The sequence below is a fragment of the Sciurus vulgaris genome, assembly GCF_902686455.1.
Source record: "Sciurus vulgaris genome assembly, chromosome: 9".
In the NCBI taxonomy this organism is placed as follows: Eukaryota; Metazoa; Chordata; class Mammalia; order Rodentia; family Sciuridae; genus Sciurus; species Sciurus vulgaris.
The window spans coordinates 143253926-143276430 of NC_136469.1; the positions used below are offsets into that span (position 1 = coordinate 143253926).

Here is a 22505-nt window from a genome sequence, read left to right on the forward strand (position 1 = left end):
TGCAAAGCGTGTCTCAGCACATATCCACACAGCACGGGGGTCTGGAGAAAGCAGCTCCTGCCACCTGTCAACAAGTCTGTGTCCCAAAGGTGAGGGTATTGGGCCCGGTGAGTCTCCAGACTCGCTGGCGGATCCTGGAAAGCCACACTCCCTCCAGTCCTGCAGAGCCAGAGGGCCAAAGGCCACTATATAATGCTTCCCTGGATCCAGACGAGGCCAGGGCTGGACAGTCAGCCCTGACTTGGGGATTGCAACCATGAGTCCTCGAGACACAAGCTCGCAGCTTCTCCAGGCATGTTTCTCCTCCACCGCACTCGTGGTAGTTAGGCGCGGCAGTGCAGAAGCCGGAGTGCCTGGTGGGCAGAGCGCTCCTGCCTCGGTGTCTGCAGGGGAGAAGGTGGGCAAGCCGGGTGGGCACAGGGGAAGCTGGAACCCGCATTCCGGGTTCACGATGCCTGACGACGTGGGGTGAACTTTGGTTGGCAGAAGGGACTACAGTGGTGAGGTCATTTTCTAGCACTTTCTATGGCAGCATTTGGGAAGCTCGGGAATCGACGTGCAGACGTCCTGGATCTTCACGTGTCCCCATTTGCTGTTAGCCCACTAAAAAAGCAGATGGATGACAGAGAGACCTGCTATCTCAGAAGAGCTGGACAGCGGGTGACCGCTGTGCTTCCTGGACCACCATGGTGGTGACAGCGGAAGGGCAGCCAGCTGTTCCCGCTCTCTGCTGCAGGCCCCCACACAGCAAGGAAGCCTGCAGGACTCGAGGCCTGCTGGGCGTGCTGGGCGCCGCAGCGGCCCTGCTCCAGCTGGCGAGGGGCCTGGAGCCTGGGCTACCCTGCTGCTGTCCTACTGGGGAGGAGGCTGTTTGCACCTTGCCCTGGGGTCCAGGGCCCTCTAGGACCCCAAGCACGCTCGTCCTCTGGCCTCTAAGTGCAAAGCCCACAGTCCTCTGGACAGTGCTCAGCAGACGAGACCGTCAACTCTGCAGCAGTGTGGCGTGTCTTAACACCAGCGGCTCAAGGGCTGAGGGGCTCAGGACACATGGCAGGCCAGATCAGACCATGGGGCCCCGCCCGCACCCTGTCTCGGGGGGAGAGATTCAGGGGAGGGAAGGGCACCCTCCTTTCACCCTGGAGTCAGCACCCCTGAGCCTCAGGCACAGAAAGGTGACCCAAGAACGGGTCATTGAAGATGAAAGCAAATGCTCAGGCCACACCCAGTCCTCCTCCTGCCTCTCACCCCAGCCCAGCCCCAGACACCCCATGGCACAGCATCTCCCAGGGTAATGTCAGAAAGCGAGAGTGCCAGGGAAGCCCCTGGCCCATGACCGAGGGGAGAGGGGCACACCTGCAGAGTCCAGCCAGTCGGCAACGCGGGCCCCTGGCAGCCGCTGGCCAAGGATGGTGGAGTGGGCCTCCAGGAAGTCCACGGTCCGCAGGGGGCTTCTGAAGCAAGCTCCATCTAGGACACACGTGGCCTGACCTGGTGACGGGGACGCCCAGCCTGCCTGCCCGCCCTCCTGCTGCAGGCCTGCCGTGCCTCCTACCTGGCGCGCCACGCTCCAGGAAGCCCAGCAGGTAGTTGCTGGTCTGCTGCAGCAGGACGTTGTTGTCGCCTTCGTAGGTGCAGTTGGGGTCGTTGTCATCTCTGAGGTCGCCCAGCCGGCTTACTGCGACAAGCCACAGCATCTGTCATGCCCCACACTCGCCTGAGGGGCGCCACCGCCACAGCAGGTGTGAGGAGCCCCGCCCCGCGCCCGGCTTCTCCCAGCCCGTGCCCCCGAACCGCCCACATGTCCACCACGGCGAGACCAGTGGTGCCTGGGCGGGGCAGGAAGGGGTGCCCGCTCGGCTGGGGCTGGGCAGGGGCTGCACGAGGCTCCTGGGGCCTCCCTGCAGCACAGGTCTCTGGGACCGGCCCGCAGACGGGAGGTTGCCCGGAGCTGGCTCACAGCAGGACAGACCTTTCTTTTCAACAGGAAACCCTGTCCTGCTCTCTCCCACCAGCAAGTGACTCGGTTCCTTACAAGGTCCTCGCCAGGCCCTCACCCACCGGGTCTCCTCCTCAAATGGGAACTTCTGCAAATGTGGGGCTGGGACAGAGGAGCCCAGCCGGACAAGCGGAGGCACCGTGGCCACGCTCACACGCTGTTCAGACGGAGCCAGCCAGAGGCTGACGGGCACTCAGTTGAAGGAAGCTGTGGACACCTAGAAGCTCTGGTCATTTTCAAAACGCCAACTGACATGCTGAACCTAGATTCGGGCCTTCACGCTTGTCCCTGTTGACTTCGGTCTCACTGGTCTTGGCCCAGTGTTCACGGAAGTTAAGAATCTCGATTCAGTCATCTGTCTGCAGTATTACTGACTCACTGTCCTTATTCCACCAAAACTGGAGCAGAGGAAATTGTTGACAGTGTTTCTATGGGTCACAACAACAACAGAAAAGCCAAGAATTCGCCCAGAGGACAAAAACATGCCTGTGAGTAAATCCTGCACAGCCACGGTTACCCGCATAGCAGCGCATGTCGGGCAGCGTGTAGGGCACAGAGGGCCAAGCTGCTGCCCAGTGGGGCTGGAGAGGCGTGGCTCGGGCAGCGGCGACAGATGCCATCGAGGAGTGTCACCTTCCCCGGTCCTCGCCCAGGCATTCACCCCTTGGCCAGAGCCAAGTGGAGAGTAGGCCACTTGTGGGCCAGTGAAGAACGAGCACCTTGGAGCGCTGCAGAGCACAGCTTCTCGGGACAACCAGCTTTAACAGCCGATTACTGAAGATCGTCCCGCAGGAAGGCGTGCAGATAAGCTGCAAAGAATGACAGTGACAACTGCCAGGCCCGTGGCCCACGCCCGTGACCCCAGCCGGCAGCGAGGCTGAGGCAGACGAGCACGATTCAAGGTCACCTCAGCAGCTCAGCAAGGCCCTGGCTCCAGACACAACAAGAAGGGCTGGTGCAGCTTCACCAGGCGCAGCTCCAATCCCAGCGCCAAACAAAACCAAACCGGCAGCAACAAGCACTCCAGAGGCGACAACCACCAGCGCTGGGCAGTGACCGGCCGGGGGCCACACCAGGTCCTCCACTGGCAGGCCTGGCAATTCACTCAGTCCTGGCAAGAACCTACGCTGCAGGTAGACCCGTGAGTCCACCTGTCGACGGGGCTAAGCCGCCTGCAGTGGACACGAGTGAGGCCAGGCCTGGCCGTAGGGAGTGCCCAAGGAGGACTCGGTGCCAATGGCGCACTTTCCTTTCTAGGTGTCAGCGCTTGCACTAGCTTCCTACCGGGTCATCAACCAAAAGGCGGCAATGCAAATAGATGGCTGCCTGCTCTGCCCGGCTCCTGGTGGGCTCCCTCACGCATTCCACCATGCTGCGTCACTGTCCAGGTCGCCAAAAGACAGACATCAGAGCAGAGGGTGCTATCTGGGGCAGGGGTCAGCAGACCACGCCTGGCCTGGCTCGTGGCTCAGGCTCTAAGGGCGTTTGGCTCTGTCGGGCTGTGAGGGCCACTCAATGCTGCCAGTGCAGTGTAAAGACGCCACAGAAAGCCTGGGAGTGCCCGGTGGGCTGTGTTCCACGGAACTCCATTTGCAAACCCAGGCAGCGGCTGGGCTTGGCCTAAGGGCTACAGGGTGCTGACCACTGGCCTAGCGTCAAATGGCAGGGCTAAGGGCAGAGACCACCATGCACTTCTCCAGAACCTACTGGCCAGATAGCCGTGTCCACCGCAGGCCTCCCGGCACTCCTGGATTCCTTGCTGGGCGGTCCACGAGGCCAAGGGCTTGCCGGCCGATGCCAGAGCGTGGATCTCACGTCCGAGCTCTGCCTTCAGGTGAGGAATCCAATGAGAACAGGTGAGAAGACCGAGACACTTCAAGTCGGCCCGGTACCATCAACAGCACAAAGGACCGTGTCCCCTCTGCTCTAGTCCAAGACACCCCATGATTCAGGAGGAGGAGATCCAACCTTAATCGTGGACGGGGAGATGCACCCAAGAGTGGCTGCAGCACGATGAGTGGACCATGGCTCTGTGCAGGACAAGCCTCAGGGCCACCAGGTGGGTGACTGGAGCCCTGCAGAGGAATGACTGCTGCCCCAACTCTTGGAAAGCTCACAGATGCCATGCGAGCGGCCAGCAAGAGGGTGCTCCTGCTGCGAGGGGAGGAGCCCACGCAGCACTGGACACGGTGCCTCCCTCCGAGGGGACGAGGACCGGGGTGGGAGCTCATGGCAGGTGGAGAAGCCGTGGCCACCGACAGGCCCTGGCAGGGCGCTCCCTGCCTTGTCCCAAGCCCTGAGTGTGTCCCATAGAGTCCTGCTACTTCACTTGACAGGAAAACAACTAGAGAGAAACACCTGCTACAGAAAATGATCCATTTTACTAGTGTTTTCAGGTTCAAATGAGGGCGACTTCTCGTCCCGACCATGCCTGTCTGGGTCAAGAAAGAACAGGCCCGATTGTGCTCCGTGCCACTAACACCAGAGAGCGAAGATGTCAGCTGCCCAAAGTTCCCGTGACTCATGCCAGGGAAAAGCACACTGGATCCCTCCACTTCCCCCACGGTGCCCATGGGACCTGCGGCCAGCTGCACTCCCGGGTCTACGCTCAACATTCCAAGGTACGGGATCGGACGGGCTCCTTGGGATGCCGTGGGATGCCGACACGACCCCAGCCGCAGCAGGCCCCTTGTTTCCAAATGCACTTATCTGGACTCACATTTCACTCTGCTCAGGCGGCAGCATGGGGGCCTACGGAAAACCTGTGCACCACCGACAAAAGCCAGGGATGGACCTGTCCTTAGTCGTGCTGACCTCAGGGGATCTGCGTGCCCGTTCCTGCACAAATCCTTGCCTGTCAACTCGAGTCCTGTCAGCGGGACTCAGCTCTTTGTGCTGTTGTTTATGAAAGGATCAGAACCATGAAATCCGCTGAGGGGCTGGTAATGGGAATTTTGCAAACCATCGTGTTCTCAAAAGGAGAACGAGAGCTGAACTCACAGACGGGAATTAAGAGTCGTGTCAGCACATGCTTGAGAAGCCGGGGCATGCACACAGCCCAGAAGGCTCCAGTCACAGCACAAGTCAGTCCCAAGTGTCTTGCACAGCTGAGGGACGTGTCACGGGCCCAGTCCTCACAAATCAATGCACTGACTTTGCTTTGAAATAATGGCTGGGTGTGGCTCAGTGGTAGAACACCTGCCTAACATGCACAGGGTCCTGGGTTCAACTCTCAGAACAAGAAAGGACAGAGACAGAAAGGGAGAAAGGAACAGGGGACACAGACTTGCAAAACCCAGCAGAAGCTGGCTGCTCCACCTCAGTGAACCTGAACACGGCGCTGAGTAGCGCGCAGCCGCCTCACCTGCCTGGCCCCGTGGTGCCCCTGCATCAGGCCTTGCTGCAGCTGCATCAGGTCCAGGAAGAGCGATTTGGAGAAGTGGTCCAAGGCATAGGCAGCCGCCAGATAAGGAAGTAAGCGCCATTGCTAGAAGAGACCAGACACGGCAGGTCTCTTGAGGGGCAGACCACTGCCACCCAGTGACCTCAGGCCCCAGGGAAGTCCACCTGTGAACTGGCTTCTGGGCTGATGCTGCCTGGTGCACGGGCTGGCTGGGTCCCAGCTTGGGCGTCTTGGGCCTAGAGAGGGTGACGCAATTTCCCTCACACTTTTGGGAAACTAGGCTCGTGTGGCCTGGCAAGCCCTTGAAGGTCAGAGAGCGTGTGATTTTTAGCTGTGCACACCAGCAGGGTGGGGGCAGGGGAAGGGAACCAGCTGCCAATACCACAGTCCCACATTTGCCGGGCTCCAAAGGCTGTGCCTGCTGCCTCCACGTACAAACCCATCCAATCCCCAGACCCTGGAAGGGGCGTGACCAGCAGCACCATCAGACACAACCCTGGGCACAGAGTCGGGGCATTGGCCCTGCCGCCTGTCAGGGTGGAGCTGGGTTTGTGTCTGAGCTGTCCTGGGCTCCTGACGTGCAACTGGAGGGGGCAGGTGTGGGCGGGCCCTGGCTGCCCAGGCGTGGACAACACCCTGCTCCCCTGCTCCCCTCACATGGAGGGACTTAGCCTTGGTGTAAGAAAAGGTGAAGGACAACTGCAGTGGTCACTACTCCGTGGAGTCACTGGACACACCAGTCATGCACAGCTAGGCCCCAAGCCTGGCCAGATTTACCCACTGAGCTCTGACTGCCCGACCTGATCCTTGGTCCCCACCTGTAGTGTGGGGGTCAAAAGGCCTACCTGCCTGGCTGCACAGCCCAGAGTCCAGCAAGGGCAGAGGCCTGTGCTGCGGTGAGGGGTCAGGCCCTGGCCTGCTCCTGTCTGAGCTGCTGCCTGGGTGTCTGTCCTGCTGTTCTAAACGCCACCACAGGGACAGGGCTCTGCTCTCACCTGCTGCTTCTGAAACCCATTTCCTTGGAATCACGTCCCAGAGAAGGGATTAATGACAGGCGGACGTGCAGCCCACCTCCAGCCACGGGTGGCATGACCTCGTGAGCACATCAGGGAGCACACCCGTTGCCCAGGGCCTTGCCTCACTGCTCTGCCCTGGGCCCTGCTCTGGGCATTTTGCACACGATCCTTTGGACTAAAAGTCACCCCAAGGCCTTGCTGCCTGGAAGGCCATACTCCTTCCCTGTCCTCGTACTGCCTGACGGCTTGGACCTGCTCCTGGTGGCCAACCTGCCGTGTCCAAGAGCAGGTGAGCCCAGGGGTAGCAGGCAAGCAAGAAGCCGCACCTGTAGCTGGTACTCAAGCACGGGAACCTCCTCCTCCTCTGTGGGTCCAAACTGGCGCCGAGTGGCTGAGAAGCGGAGCGCTATGGACACGGCCAGCTTCAGGTTCACCACGGACATGCCGATGATGGAGACTCGCCCCGAGGACAGGCTGCCCAGCGACGCTCCGAAGCGCTGCCTGGCATCCTGCAGAAGAGAACCAGGTGCGAGCGTGGGCCAGGCGAAGACAAGGCGACGCGTCCTCCACACGCCAGGTCTGCCTGGGCACCCGACGCCAGCCTCCACGCCCAGACGGCAGCAGTGGGCTGCAGGCACGGCTGTCGCCAGGGAATCCTGGGTGGAGGGGGATGCCCAGCTGCTGGAGGAAGGGGTGCCTGAGCAGAGGGAGCAGCAGGTCACGGCTCTGCAGGAGAGCCCTCCTGGGGCCCTGCCTGCACCTGGGCGGAAGTCTGAAGTGGCCTGGGTCGCTGGAGGGCAGCAGGGTGCCCATGGCCTGGGAGTGTGGCTCTGGCCCAACATTCTGCTGATAAAAAAAGCTCCTTTTATCCCCACCCTGTGAACCCCTGATCCAGGGGTCAACAGACACCGCGCTCGCTGTGTCCCTGTGGACAGGTGACGTGAAGTTCTTCCGTTTTCACTCTCCGGTCCGTGTCTCCTCCTGCCCATCACCACTGTCGGGGCTGTGGGCACATCCAGTGTGCAGCCTCCCCAAGGCGCCTGGGCTCCTCCCTCCTGCCTCGCTGCTGTATCGCGGGGCCCTTGTCCACAAGGCGGTGGCACCGTGTGGCATCTTTCAGAACGCTGCAGGCTGCGGACGCGCACCACAGCCTCTTGCAGAGGAGGCTTGCAGGGCCTAGAGTCACCTCTGGTGCTACTTCACACCCGGGCTGCGCTTGAGAAATCTGAAGTTCCAGTGACTGCTGTTCCACTGCTATCAGACCTGAAGGTTCCAGAATTTTCTCTCTGAAATCCTTCCAGCTCCTCTCCTGAGCACCTGGCCAGAGTCTGCTCTTCTGGGAACACCCGTCTGTGGGCAGCTCGTCCACACTCGGTCACTCTGGGCCTCCTCAGCCCCTCCCGCTCCCTGTGGGCAGCAGGCGCCCGCCTGGCTCTCTGGCTGTGCTGTGGCCCCGGGGCTCCTTCTCCAGGTCCCCGGCTTGTGATGGCTGGGCCGCTTTCCCAGCTTGAGGTCTCGTGCTCTGCGGCTTCCGGCCTCAGGGTGCTCCGTCTCTCCTTCCTGCACCTGTCCCCGCTTCTCACGGGCAGGTGACACAGGTGTCCAGGGAGCCCTTCTGAGGAAGCTCAGGCATAGAGGTCTTGGCCGTGAGCTTGCAGCCCCGAGGCTCAACACGGCCCAGCCACCTCCACTCAGGCTACGCGCCTCTGCTGTCTCGGGGAAGCGGGTGGCGAGTCCTGGTCGCAGAGAGCCCGGTGCCCGGCTGGTCGCCAAGTGTGGTGCTCTCCAGCGACCTCTCCCTGTGGACACTCAGGTGACAGTGCCGGGGAGTCCCCCAGCCAGAATCCCACGGGCATGGATGCTCCAAGTCAGCCTGCGACTACTGCCAGGCCAGGCTCACCCTACATCCAGCACTGTGTGACCAAGTCCCGCCCTGGCTGAGGACATAGAACCCAAGCCAAGGAGGGCAGCCCAGGGCCTCCAGTGGCAGGTCTCACTCAGAGCTGCAGCAGGCCCTGCAGGGAGGCCCCCAGAGCCCTGCAGACTCTACCTTAAAGGGGGTGACGTAGGTGCCCTCAGGGGTGACGTCTCCAGTCCTGTTCAAGAGGTCCTGGCGAGGAACCCTGACCTTGTGGAACGTGGCGAACCTGCGGGGAAGAAAGGGCAGCTTCTGCTAGGCTCTCTCCTCTCCCCGGAGGGCAGCACGAAGGCACCACACCCCCAGGACAGGGCCCGTGGTGGCCTGCACAGAGGACCATGAAGCCAGGACCCTTGCCCAGTGGGACAAAGGTGCTCCTGGAGGACACACAGGGCCTTTGTGCCCAGCAAGGCATCTGTGCTGCCCGCAGGACGGGAGCCGGCCCCGAGGAGAGGCATCCTGAACCCACGCTTCACCCTCCAACCTGAGCCCACCGTCCAGTGACAGCAAACTGAGGTCTCAAAACACTCAAGACAAACCAGTGGACCTGTGCGGCCATCTCGCCACCTAAAGGAGGTGACCCGTCCCTCCTGAGCAGCTGCGTGAAGATCACAGGGTCACCCTTATGGACCAGCACGTGTTAAACACTGAAGTCGCTTTTATGGCTGTCAGGTCAGGAAGACCTACTTGGAACAGTCTGGGGAACACGGTTATGCAAAGGGGTGCGTGTTGTGCGGACCACCCCTCAAAACCCCAAACGTGAGCCAGACTGATCAGTGGTTCCCAAAGGAACCCAGCCGATGACTAAGATCACTCACAACATCCGAGAGGACGTCTTTTGTGACACCAGAGAAGACCTCATCAGTGATGAACAGCTGTCCTTGCTGGGGACAGGGGACAGCCTGCTGGACAAGGAAGGTGCTCCTTTCCCGGGACCTGTCCTCCTTTACACCTGGCTTGCGGACGTCCCACCCAGCCCACCCTCGCCATCCCAGTCAAACACCAGCAGGAACAGACACGCTCTGCACCTGCTGCACCCATTTCCAGGCTACTGTGTAAGGTGACCCTCCACTGACCTTCGCCTCTCTCTAGCAGCTGGGTCCACTGACTTGAGGCACCCGAACCCAGCCAGGCTCTCGCCCAGCCTGGGTCCTCCCTGACTTTCCCTGTGAAACCACCAATGTTCCTCGGAAGGCAGCTGGGCTACTGCCTCCTCCAGGAAGTCCATCATGATTCTCCACCCCCAAGAGGCCAGTAAGGTGGACTCTGCCCAGGACACCAGGGGTGACCCTGTTCTGTGGTAACACTTAACTGTCCACACTCCCTCATGAGCGTGTCAGTGGGGTTTGCATTCATAACAGAGCCTCAGTGCCAGGCACCTACTGGACGCTTCAGCACAGAACGGACAGCAGTGGGCGAGACCTTATCCTCTGGGGTACTGGTGTCATTCCCCAAAGCCACAGTCCCAACAGACTTGAAGAGAAGATACAGAAGCACCTCCCCACATGCCAGGGACAAGCAAAGGCAGAGGGCAGCGGGCATGGCGGAGGAGGCCTCCCAAGCTCCTAGGCACCTCCGGGGGATTGGGCAAGGGAGGGATCCAGGCCGGCATCCAGCAGGAGGCTCTTCTGTGGGCTTCTCCTGTGCACGAGGCGCAGGTCTGCCACCTAGAAGCTCAACAGTACCCAACGCAGTGCGTCCAGGGCCTGTGGGTGGTGGGTGCTGCTCCTCTAGACCTGTGCAGACCCTGCAGGCAGCTCGTTCACAGCACCTACTTTAAAGGAAACGGGCCTCGGTGCCAGGGCCCAGAGCCTTCCAGTTTGTTGCCTGGAAGCCGAGGCCTGCTCTTTGGGCGTGACTCTGTAGCAGAAGGTGCCCGGGAGGGAGCGGCCACTCCTCCGCCTCGCCCAGAGCAGGCAGCAGAGGTGCCCACAGCCCAGGGACCACTGCAGCTTGGCCGGCCACACTGTGCCACCTCTTCTCTTTGGCACTTCTGTACCCCAAATCTGTCCCCAAAACACTCAGACAGGGCCAGCTGGCAGGCCAGGCTGCGCTGGAGTTGTGTAGGGTTGTGTAGGTGGCGCAGGTTTGTGTGTGCATGTGGCGGGAGTATGGCACAGGCATGAGAGGCACGGGCCGTGTGTTGTGCGTCTGTGGCATGAGTGTGGCTTGTGTGGCTCAGGCGTGTGAGGGACACAGGGTGTGTGATCGTGGCGTGGGGCATACGTGTGGTGTGTGGTGAGGTGTGCCATGTGTGCTGTGCCCCTTCTGCCCTGGGCCTCCCTCTCCCTGGGGCCTCGCTCCAGCTCCCCAGCACCCCGAGAGTGGACCTCAAGCCTGGGTCTCCCAGTCACCTCACAAGGGATCCCCGAGGCCTGAAGACCCAGATCACCACACAAAATACCTACAGCCCCCCTCTGTGTTTGGCTGAAAAAGTCCCTTGGAAAGATCTTTCCTATTTTGCTTTCAGGGCTATTTAGTTAAAACTGATCCACAAGACTATGTTTGCCTGGATTTCCAGCCAGACACACAAGCTTGGGGTTCTCGGGTGACAGAAGCTAACTGCTGACTGCTGCTTTCTCCACAATGGGCTCAGGGAGCCTCCCTGCGCTTATGCTGACCCTGGGGCCAGTGAGTCGCAGTAGAACCGGCAAGGAAGGGCTGCGCGCGCCCTCTGCTGGGCAGCCCGCAGCTGGCGGAGGCGCACACACTGCCGGCCCGCACTCGGCCTCTCCCCAGGCCCAGGTTGCCTCCTGCTTCAGAGCCGCTGGGCTCCTCAGGCTGACCCCACTGCCTGGAGTCGGGAGAGGGGCCCTCCGGCTCTCGGAAGAGCTCGGCCACTCTCCGTGTCCACTGAAGGGTCTAACACGGTGCAGCGGGGACCCCGTCCACCTGGAGATCATCCGATCCCCGGCAGCAGGAGTTGGTTCAGAGGAGCCAAGTTCAGGGTCATCCCGTGGTGTTCCAAAACGATGCTGACTTCCAAGATCCACGGACGGCAAGCAGGGGCCTGAGGTGGCTACCTGCTGGGCACACGCCCCCGCAGCAAAGCACCCTCAACAGAGGAGTGGCAAGGTTCCATTTGTGGCCCAACCTGCTGTGATGGCCCAAGCAGAGATCAGAGAACCTCCCCCAGTCCAGCACCCCAACTTCTGGGGAGGGAAAGGTGAGAGGAGGTTTCTCCAGGGCGGGTGCCTGGCAACCACCTGGCCCAGCTGCTCTCTATGGAGGGGCCACCTCCTCCTCTAGGCCCAGACACCCAACAGGAGTGGCCCAGCAAGAGCCTCGTGGCAGTACAGCCTGGACGCTGCTTCCGAGACATGTGCAGGACGCAGGACTTGGGGGCCCCTGCTTTCCCTGTGCCCAGGAGATCTCGTGGGCTGGGCTGCCCCAGAGCCAGTGCTGGGTCCTGCGAGCAGGGTGAGGGAGGCCCTGACACAGTAATGGCCAGGAGACTCTCCTGGCTGTTCTGCACAGGCACAGGCCATTGTACGGATGAGGACCTTGGCCAAGAAAGTCAGTGGAGGCGGCACAAAGCTCATGCTGTTGCTATGCCACACCCGCACCTCAGGGAGACTTCCAGCCACCCTTCCAAGCTGGCCACCTACCCTGGGGCCTCACACTGTGCAGTCTCTTCCCCCACCTGCAAGCCTGGCCAACCCCAGTCCTCCGGCCACCTCCCGTTAAGCACGGGGTCTCGGCCTGGCCATCAAGCTCTCACTGAAGGCTTCTCGGGCTCCACCCCAGGCCAGGGTCTGCAGGGAGCTCCAGGAGCACCCCCAGCCACATCAACTCGCCTCCGCAGTGCTGGGGAGGGGCCGAGACCCCACCTGTCCACGGTCTTCCGTGCGGCACTCAGCCAGTTCCCACCCTAGCAGGAGCCTCTGAGCAGCTTTCCGTGGGTGAATTAAACAGAGCAGCCAATGACCCCTCCAGGTTGCGACGCAGGATCACCAGGAGCAAGCGCAGGACAGAGGCACAGCAGGCACCAGCCCCCCGGGTTCCAGGAGCAGGGTGCTGAGGCTGAGCCCCAGGACCGGCAGCAGGGAGGCCACCCGGCACACAGCCTAAACCCCGGCCCAGGTGGGCCCCCAGTGGAGGGAGGGGGCGGGGCCTGTCCTGAGGTCTGGGAGTGCCGCCTGTGGAGGGGGACAGCTGTTCGCCTGGAGGCAGGGAAGGGTCTCTGTGGCCTGGGGCAGGCTCACAGGAGCCTAGAGGTGAGGACAGCTCTGACGCGCCCAGAGAGGCTGGTCTCTGCCCGGCTCAAGTGAGGGCTCCGGAGGGGCAGCTCCAGGACCACCGTGACACTCACCCGTTGTCCAGCCCGTTCTGCCCAAGCTTCTTCCCTATGTCACCAACCATCACCCCCGGCATGGGAAGAAGAGTCTTCGGGTCCCGAATCTGTAAAGTGATGGGAGCACCAAATGGCCCTCGTTAGGATCACAGGAAAAGGAAAACGGGGTTCCAAACCCCAGGCTGAGCGGGGCTGCTCGGTGGGGCTGTGGGTTGCACCCTCTTCTCCAGGAGCGTGAGGCCCACGTGCTGCCCTGGACCTGGGAACCGGCCTCATGTGGAAGCAGGGTCTTTGCAGATGCTCTGAAGGCTGGTCTCAAGACGAGGGCACCCCAGACACCCTGCTGGGCTCTAAATTCAACAACGAGGATCCTTACGAGGGACCAGGGGAGGCACACACAGGAGGCCACGTGACTAGGGCAGAGGCAGAGACTGGAGAGAGGCGGCCACGCTGCGAGGGCTGCGAGGACTCCCGGGAGGCAGGGATGGGCCTCCCACACAGCCAGAGGCAGCGGCCACTGCACCTGGATTTCAGACAGCCAGGTTCGGAAATGAAATCAGAGCCCAGCCTCCAGCCTCCAGAACCGAGGGAGCAGCTGGTCACAGTGCTGTGGTGACAGCAAGGGGACAGACTCAGGGCTGATGGCACATGCTGCCTGGAGGATCCTGTTGACATCCCAGAAAGGACCTCCGCAGGAGGTGGACAGAATGATGGAACATGCCGTGAGAGACAGTCAAGACTGTGTGCGGCAACTCTCCACTCACCAAGATAAGTTTCCAGAAAGCCCGCTTATCTAAAAGCACGCAGGGCCGGCTGGCCGACTGGCCCTCACCACCGCTCCCTGGACAGGACCCGGCTCATTCTGCCATACTGGCAGCGCAGGGACCCCCGGCCAGCACAGGGCAGCCACCTCCCCGCCCGTCCAGGGTTCGAAGTCTGGGTCTGGAGATATGTGGCTGTCCTGGCTAAGGGGCAGCACTGGCATCCCGTGGTGAAGGCCAAGGCCGCCAGACATCCGTGAGAGCACAGGGCAGTCCACAGAAAACACCTGGAGGCTGAGAGGTGGAAAGGACAGGGCAGGGGCTCAGGGGCAAGGTGTGCTCAGGATGCCGGGGACTAGGTTTCATCCCCAGCACCACAGAAGGAAAAAAGAAAAGAAGGAAGGAAAGAAATATTGGAAGTACACCTCTTGAAGTCTACCTATCTGTACGTACTATTAGCTTTTATTTTGTAGAACAATTATCTATATAATTGACATAAGAAGGGCCAGAATACAAACATGAGGCATCTTTTCCTTTTTCTAGTCTTTCAATAAGGCTCAGTAAAGATTTGGAAGCAAACTTTTAAGAATCTTTGAAATAAATGCCATTTTAAAAGCAGTTTAAGAAGTAGAAATGAAGAGGTGTCTAACTGGGACCTTGAACGTGCCCAGAGGCCACGTGCCAGAGCCTGGAGCGAGGGGCCTGGGGCGCGGCCTCGCGGAGGAGGCGGGCTAGCCCAGAGGGTCAGGACCCAGCTCTCCTTTGCCTCCTGCCTGCTGGCCACCATGATGCAAATGGCTCTGCTCTGCACACGCTCCCCCCCATGATGTCCTGCCTCTCCACAGGCCCAGATGACACAGGGTCAAGTGGCCATGGGCTGAAATCTCTGAAACCATGAGCCAAAAAAGCCCCTCCCTTCTTTAATTATATTATGTCAGCTATGTTTTTTGGGGGAATTGAGGGTACCAGGAATTGAATTCGGGGGCACTCAGCCACTGAGCACGTCCCCAGCCCTATTTTGTATTTTATTTAGAAACAGGGTCTCACTGAGTTGCTTAGGGCCTCGCTTTTGCTGAGGCTGGCTTTGAACTCACAATCCTCCTGCCTCAGCCTCCTGAGCCACTGGGATTATAGGCGTGCCCTGCGCCTGCTATGTCAGCTATTTTGTCACAGAAACAAAAATCTAATACAGGAAACTGGTGCCAAAAAGTGGAGCATTTCTGCGACCATACCTGACCGTGTACGGGTTCAGAAGCCTTTGGGATTGGTTTGCAGAATTCGGACAAGTTTAGTGAGCAGGTTAGGGGAAGCCTAGAATGTTGCAAACAGAGCTTTACGCACAACGCTGGTGCGAGCACGGAGACCGGGACGCTGATGGGCACAGACAGTAAAGGCCAGGCTCCAAAGCTTCAGGAAGGGGCCTCTGCTGGGACTGGACTGCCACCTGCTCACGTTGCCTCCAGACAGAGCTCATCTATGTTTTGTCTTTCCTGACATTGTGTGCAAGGCTGATTTAAAGGTGATGGACTAATTAATCTGGCAGCACAACATTCAGGTAGTGGCATGAGGTTTGCTGGCTGCTTGTAGCCAGAATTACAGTGAGAATCAGGAACACAAACCAGGGTGGAAAGATTTGAAAATTTTGCAGTTTGGCCACCAAAGAAGTGCATTTAGGGTCATGGTCAAGGTGGGAGTCACTGCTAAAGAGACCAGTCATGAAAAAGAAGCCAAGGTCTCGGCACCAGGACAACAGAAAAGCTGCCTCCGGGGCCCAGGAGGAATCATCCAGACCCCCCAGCAGGCTCAAAAGGGTGGACGTACAGATCCACCTCAGACAGCCCCTTGAGCCACTCGCCCCGGGGCCCCTGCTCACACAGGCCACCCAGAGAACCAGCTCCCTGGACCTCACTTCTCCCCGTGCCCCCTGGCCGCGACGCTCACACAGGGCAGCAGAGGCACTGGCCCCGAGGTTTTGCGGGCATTCAGGGTGCAAAAGCTGTGGGGTTGTGGGGCTTTCCACCAGGTTTCACGGGAAGTCCTGAGAGGCCAGCAGAGTGCCGCAGGCCCCAGAGGGCAGCGTGTGAGGCTGGGAAAGCCAAGCCAAAGCCGCAGCGGATCCCAGGAAGCTGGAGACGTGAGGAGTGTGGAACGCCTGCCGAGGGGAGCCGCGGCAAACGGCCAGCCGAGAGAGGCCAGGTGCTCTCGGTTAGCAGGGTCATGGGGCGCTGCCCAAGCCCTTGATTCTGTTTTATTTTTTGGTACCAGGGTTTGAACTCGGGGTGCTTTGCCACTGATCCACATCCCCCGGCCCTTTCTTATTTATTTTGAAACAGGTTCTCACTAAGTTGCTTAGGGCCTCACTAAATTGCTAAGGCTGGCCTTGAACTTTCGAGCCTCCTGTCTCAGCCTCCTGCCTCAGTCTCCTGAGTCCCTGGGATTACAGGCGTGTGCCACAATGCCCAGCTGCCCAAGCCCTTTAGAGCTTACATCACACCAGTATGTGCCCAAGGTGCCGGATATGGAACTACAGGGTTAAATTTTGCCCTTCTGGGTTTTGGTCTGGGTTTGGCCCAATCCTTTCCATGCTCCTATTCCTCTTTTTGGATTGGGAATATTTATCCTGTCCCACCACTATATCTGGGAAATGTAACTTGTTTTTTGATTTTTATAGGGGATCACAGCTACGAGTTTGCCTTTGAGACTCAGAGAAGACTTTGGATCTGGACTTTTGAACAATGATGGTAGTGTGAAGACTTTGGTCCCTCTTGGAAATAAACTGAATGCATTTTGCATTATGAGGTGGACATGTGCAGGCACGGTGACACAATGCCTATAATCTCAGCAACTTGGGAGGCTGAGGCAAGAGGACTGCAAGTTTGAGGCCAGCCTCAGCAGCTTAGCAATGCCTGAAGAAACATACCAAGACCGTGTCTCAAAATGAAAAAAAGTTTTAAGGCTGGGCATGTAGTTCAGTGGTTAGGTGTTGCTGGGTTTAGTCTTCAGATTAATTTTCAGAAGGGAACAGAGAGAGAAAGAGAGAGGAGGCTCTGGGGCCAGGGGCAGGATAATAGGGTTTGATTCTCCCAAATGTCTCCCCAAGGCCATATGCTGAGGTCTTAGCACTATTGGGAGAGGATGGAGCCTCTGGGGAGGGGGCCTCACCAAGGAAGCTAGCCCCGGGGGGCGTGTCCTTGAACCTTGGGACCCAGCCCCTCCTGCTCCCGCTGCTTCCTGACCACCATGAGGTGGTGGCTTCGCTCCACACACAGTCCCACCTCAGGCCCCAGTGATGGGGCCCAGTGACCATGGACAGAAACCTCTATAACCACGGATCAAAATAAAACTTCCCCCTTACAAGTTAATTATCTCGGATGTTTTGACACAGCAACAGACAGCTAACACAGGAGGAGGGAAATAATAAAAACAATTGATATTTTTCAAGTAATCAAACAGAAAAATACTGCGAATGCAACGAGGTTTTCAGCTCATTTAGAAATAAATAATAATGTAGTGATTATCAATATCCTTATAACTCAGCTCCCCGGCAGGACCCACAGTGCCCCTGCACGCAGTGGGCTTCTCTGGACGCCTCAGGGACAGCAGGGTCCTCTGAGCATCTCAGCATCAGACATCACAGCCTCCTGCGCTGCAGGTGGGCTCCTGAAGAAGGCCCTCCAGAGGAGGCGCTCCCTGAGGCCCTCCAGGCACAAACCTGCACTCTCAGAAGCCACGGGGCCTCAGGCCACCCCCTCGCTGGTCCCACCAGGCACCCTACCTGCACCACGAAGGAGTGCAGCCCGTGGCACTGGCCCTCTGGCGTGTGCAGCTGGGCAAACACCACCGCGTGAGTTGCCGTCTTGCCCATGTTGCCAACCCAAAACTTGGCAGCTTCGAAGTCGGGGGAATGTATGACGAACTCCTGCACGAGGAGAGTTACGGCTTCCATCAGCCTTCGCAGCACATGCCAGCGGCCTTCCCTTCCCAAGGGGTTCCTCTCCCTTTGCCAGAGTCAAAGGGAGGCACGTTTTATTTCCTTTTCTGCAAAGTGGACCTTATTTTTTAAGCAAAGCATATTCCAGGGCCTGTGATTTCCAGAAAAACCTCTCTAAAGAAAATGATGAGATACATTGCAAACAATAAAATGTACGTAAAATATTCTGTCCGCTGGCAAGCCCCAAGGGCTGCTCGACGTGCCCTGCTCCACTTCCCACGTCCCTTCTGGGCTCCTCAGGAGCGACAGCCTCTTTCACGCGCTGTCTCTGGTCTAGGAGCTCCAAGAGCAGGGCCCTCCCCACACCCAGGGGCACCATGGACACGCAGGAGGGTGAGGGATGGAGCCGCGAGTGTCAGAGCAGCCGCCTCTGCCGGCTCAGTGTGTAGAGCCCAGGGCGGGTGCGGCCAGACTCCGACCTCAGGACTGCGCAGGAGCCAGCCCCTGAGCGGGTGCGCCCACCCCAGCCCGAGCAGTGACTGAGGGAACAGTGGCTCCCTGTGGCATTCAGGAACACACACCAGAGCACGGTGCAGCCCACCGGGGTGTGGGCATGGCAGCTGCTCCCCAGCGCTCGGTAGTCAGTGTGCATGGCGTGGGCATGGGCCTGAGGACAGGTCTCCTGGTCAGCCGCCACCTCCTTCCCACACTCCATCTGCTCCCACCAGGAAGGGGTGGGGAGGGGCCCACCTGCTGGGCAAGGGGCGCTTACCTGGGTGGCGGGATCGTAGTGGGCAGTCGTTCGGATGGCCTTGGTGTTGCTCCCGTGGCTCAGTTCAGTCAGAGCAAAACAGCCAAAGACCTGAAAGCCCAAGTGCAAAGTGACGCGAGGGGAGTTGCTCCTCAGGGTCTGCCACCTCCGTCCCACAGCACTGACCCCAGACGCCCGTCCTCGTTCACCTGCTTCACCAGCTCTGCCTCCCCTAGGTCCCCGTGCAACCAGGTGCCCCAGGAGGTGGCCGCAGACCAGCTGGTAGCCGCCCCTCAGAATCACAGGGCAGTGAGGACTGCGCTAGGCCCTGGCCTGGGCGGAGGCAGAACCCACATGCTGGGCTCCGACTGCCCTGGTGGCTGGGGAGCGGACGTGGCCCGAGACTCCCCTGAGGTAGGATGGCCACGGCCTCGGCCCTCTCCACCACTCTCCAAGGACAGGGAGCATGCCGGTCATGCGGCCCTGCCCTTACCTCCATCCCTTACCTCCATGCTGAAGGCCTTTTCGATGTACTTGAGGTGTCTTTCAGATCCCGAGGTGAAAACTGCTGATCCGAAAACCTGAAAGCAACATCGTCGTGTAAACAGACGGGGCTCAGGAGAGCTGCTGCTCAGGACCCTGAAAGCCCACGTGATCTGGACACCGTCCTCTGGCTCGTCACCACCACGCTGGCTCAGCGAGGCCACGCAAGGCCCCGCAGGGTCCCAGGCAGCGCTAACCCGGGTCCGGCTCCTGAGGCTCGTCTGCCCAGGAGCCTGGGCCCCAGCCAGGCAGTCTGCGGTCACCTCAGGCCTGAGAGAAATCCTGAGCCTGAGAGTGGCCAGGAGACTGGAAGAGGGGTGGGAAGGGACAGAGGGGAGGAGGGCAAAGGGCAGGGAAGACCACACCCCTGGACAAGGGCCACACCCTGCCAAGTCCCCTACGAGTACAGGGGAAGAAGGCAGTGGCCGCCTCCCTTTGACCCACTTTTCTTTCCCGCTGGTCACACACACACACACACACATACACACACACACACACACACGTAGCAAAAGGGAAGCAGGCCCCAGACCCTCTCCTATGGGCCTTCAAGCCTCACGGCACCACGTCTCTCCCAGGGTGCAGCTTTGCCTGCCCAGCTGGGAAGGCTGGGTTTGCTGCCACACGGGAAGTGCCCTCGGCCTCGGGAAGCAGCAGCCGGGGCTCCCAGGTCTGGTTGCATGTGTCCGTGCACAGTGACCTCTGCTGGGCACTCACCAACAGGTGGAGGATGCACTTGGCCGCCAGGGACCAGTCGTACATGCCTAGGCAGTGGATCAAGGCCCAGACCCTCAGCGGGCTCGTGGCCAGGTCTTCCACGCTGAAGAAGCCGTACTCCAGGACTCGCTTGCACCGAAGGAAGTTGAGCTCCCGGTACTTCTCCAGGGGCAGATCGGCCCCACGGGAACGGGCGAAGAGAGGGTCCTTCTCCAAAGCCGAGAAGATGGTTTTCTGAAAATGCAGGAGACGGGATGGCTCGTTTGGAGGTAAGGATGGAATTTCATCTGCTTCACTTATACAGGTTTCTCAAGGCCATGGGCTGCCTGGGACACAGTCTGAACCAGGACCACCCAGAGGGAGACGGTGTCATTTCCAACTGAGGGACACGGGGACTGGAGGGATAGGACCTTAGGCTACGGGTTTGTTCCTATCTTTCTGGTCAGCTCCCTGAGGCCTGCCCAGGGGTATGAGGAAGAGAGCAGTTCACAGTGGCCCAGGATTAGCATCTCGCAGAGGAGGACACCCAGGACGTTAGAGCTTAGAGCTGCAGACCCGTTTCTGCCCGTGCACGCAGCCATCCCCAGGACACACCACCGTGCCCCAAGCCTCACCTTAAAGCGGACCACGTCCTCGCCTTCCAAGAACAGCTGCAGCGCTGCAGCGCTGAAGGAGGCCCGGGCCCGGTAACTGCTGAGGGGCCCTCTGGGGAGGTCTGGCCACAGGGCACTGTCGCTTCCTTTGAAGGTGGGCGCCATCCTCTGCTGTCAACCTGTGGAGGACACCACCTGAAGCAGAAGACTGCATTCCTGGCCACAGGCCACCACCCGAGCAAAGCAAGCCCTGGCCTGAGGGATGGCAGGCAGGGCTGCACAGGGAAGGGGTGCCCATCTTCCAAAAGAGAAGGCGAGGCGGACCCTTCTCACCTGCACTCCTGGACAAAGGGTGACAAGGACACAAAAGAGAGCCAAGAGTGGTTCTGGGCCTAGAGCTGTGAAGGACACTGTGAAGGACACGGGAAGCAAAGGCAGCAAACAGTTGGTGGCAGGGGAGGAGTCCAGAGGGTGTTGGGGCCTTGGGCTCCTGTAGCCTCAGTTCAGCCTGAGGACATGCAGGGCTTCCCTGGGAGTCCAGCAAAGCTGGCCAGTCCAGTCTGGCCACACACAACAGTATGGGATGTCCCTGGACACAGCTACCTGACACAGGCTATTTGCCCCAGGCCTTGGTCCCATTCTATCCCTAACATGCAGACACCTGGCTCTCCACTAAGAGAACAGGGCCCTCAAACAAGGAATTGGGGCATTTTCTGAGTAGGCTGGGCCTCTCCCAGGAGCCGTGGCTAATGGAGGCTGGAGGACAGAGGTCGTGGACCCAGCTCCACACAAGCCAGGAGCTGAAACCCTGGCAGGGAGTTGTGGGACTTTCAAATGCTTCTAGGCGACTGCTGCCATGGTCCAGAGTTGGACTCTGCACTGGACAGCCCACAGTTCCAGTGAGAGGGAAAGGAGGGACATGGCCACCGAGTACCTGCTTGGGCACCAGGGACCCTGCCCTCTGCAGACAGTTCCCAGGAAACCCTCCCGCACTGTCCCTGTGGAAACACGGAAGGCTCGCTCCTCCCCTGCCTTCAGCAGGGCAGGGGTAGAGCCATGCAGTGCCGTCACAAGTCAGCTCCAGGAGACCGCCCAGGACACGCGAGCGGGGCAGGCTAGGGGCCAGCAAGCACAAGGAGCAGAGCAGGAGCAGCAGGCAGGAGAAACCCCCACAAGTAAGCTGTCCTAAGAAGAGACGGAGGAGTCTGCGAGCTTTAGTCAGACCGAGTGCAGCAAGCAGGCTGTGCCCTACCAGTGGCTCGGGGATGTGCAGCACAGCAGGTCAGGCTGCGTCTGCTCTAGGGACGCAAGGTGTGCAGAGCAGCAGCCTCAGGCCTAAGCAACTCCATGGTGTGCAGAGCAGCAGCCTCAGGCCTGAGCGACTCCACAGTGTGCAGAGCAGCAGCTCTCGGGCCTGAGCGACTCCACAGTGTGCAGAGCAACAGCTCTCGGGCTGTGCCCGCCCTGAGCAACTCTGCCGTGTGTGGGACGGCACGTCTCAGGCCATCCCTGTCCTGGGTGACCCCGTTGTGTAAAACAGTGTTTTGCAATGAGCTCCTCCATTTTGAGCACAAATTCCACGGTAGATAACTTCACAAGTAAACAACCACCCGTTGCCCGGCACCATCATAAGGAACAAGCTGATTTAAAAAAAAAAAAGTATGCGTGCCAGCCAGGCACGGTGTCACCTCCCTCAGGAGGCCGAGGCAGCAGCATCTCAAGTTCAAGGACTGCCTGGGCGTAAAAAATGCAAAGGGCTGGGGGTGGGTTCATTGATAGAGAACCCCTGGGTTCAAGTCCCACTACAAACAAAAATCCCCCAACACACACAGGCCAACTATCAAAGTCAGGAGCACCTGGATCCTCGGGGTCCCACGTCACATCAAGACGGGGGCGTATCGAGCCATCAGACGCCACCCTCTCACTCAAGACCCCTGGGCGGATGCAGCGGCACTGCCTCCATCACTGGCCACTCATCACAGCCTTGCCCAGGAAGACCTCCACAGTGGCAGACCTCTGGTTCTGCCCCTCTGGCTTCGGCTCGGCGGTTTCTCCCAGCTGTGGCTTTGCACAGCTGCTCCACGCGGGACCCCCGCCCAGAGTCTGCACTGCTGTCCACCCGCCTCTGCCTTGACAGCTCAGTGGGACTGGTCTGTCCTGACCCCTCTGACCACCCACAGCGACTGACAGCATTCACCTCTCTCTACCTGTGCTCAAGGTGGCATCCTGGTGGGCGCTTGACCCTCTAGACCTTCTGCGACCCCTCTCTACATGAAATGTGCCTTGAGTGTCACAGATATTGTAAGTCGAGACTGGAATAAAAGACCCGTGTTTGCCCAGCCTGTGGCTCCGGGGGACCCACCAGGATTCCGTGAATCCTGCGAATTCTGACGTTGGGGAAAGGCACACACGTGTTTGTCCATGTCAGTGACATAGATCAATCATGACACCGGGCCCATTAAAAAGAGGAAACTCAAACTCCTAACTGGCAATCAAGGAGGTAAGTTAGGGCTGACTTTAAAGAAACAAGCAAACAGGAGAATACTGCAAAGCCCGGATGCCAGCTGAAGAGATGGTTCAAGGCA

At 59.7% G+C, this 22505-nt stretch overlaps 1 protein-coding gene across 2 annotated transcripts in view; it reads right to left on the reverse strand.

Moving 5' to 3' along the window:
* Positions 1-22505, reverse strand: part of ACOX3 (acyl-CoA oxidase 3, pristanoyl) — a 36839-nt gene that overhangs the window by 11108 nt on the left and 3226 nt on the right. The window contains exons 2-13 of one of the 2 annotated variants that reach the window (XM_079154446.1): positions 19942-20099; positions 19328-19561; positions 18577-18651; positions 18092-18181; positions 17164-17307; positions 12646-12734; positions 8466-8562; positions 6742-6924; positions 5361-5483; positions 3704-3824; positions 1553-1675; positions 1354-1467 (exon numbers count right to left, since the gene is read on the reverse strand). In XM_079154446.1, coding sequence (XP_079010572.1) covers positions 1354-1467; positions 1553-1675; positions 3704-3824; positions 5361-5483; positions 6742-6924; positions 8466-8562; positions 12646-12734; positions 17164-17307; positions 18092-18181; positions 18577-18651; positions 19328-19561; positions 19942-20085 — 1537 coding nt within the window. In that variant the 5' untranslated portion in view covers positions 20086-20099. The remainder of the gene's footprint in view (positions 1-1353; positions 1468-1552; positions 1676-3703; positions 3825-5360; positions 5484-6741; positions 6925-8465; positions 8563-12645; positions 12735-17163; positions 17308-18091; positions 18182-18576; positions 18652-19327; positions 19562-19941; positions 20100-22505) is intronic. The other variant, XM_079154447.1, reaches the window with a different exon arrangement.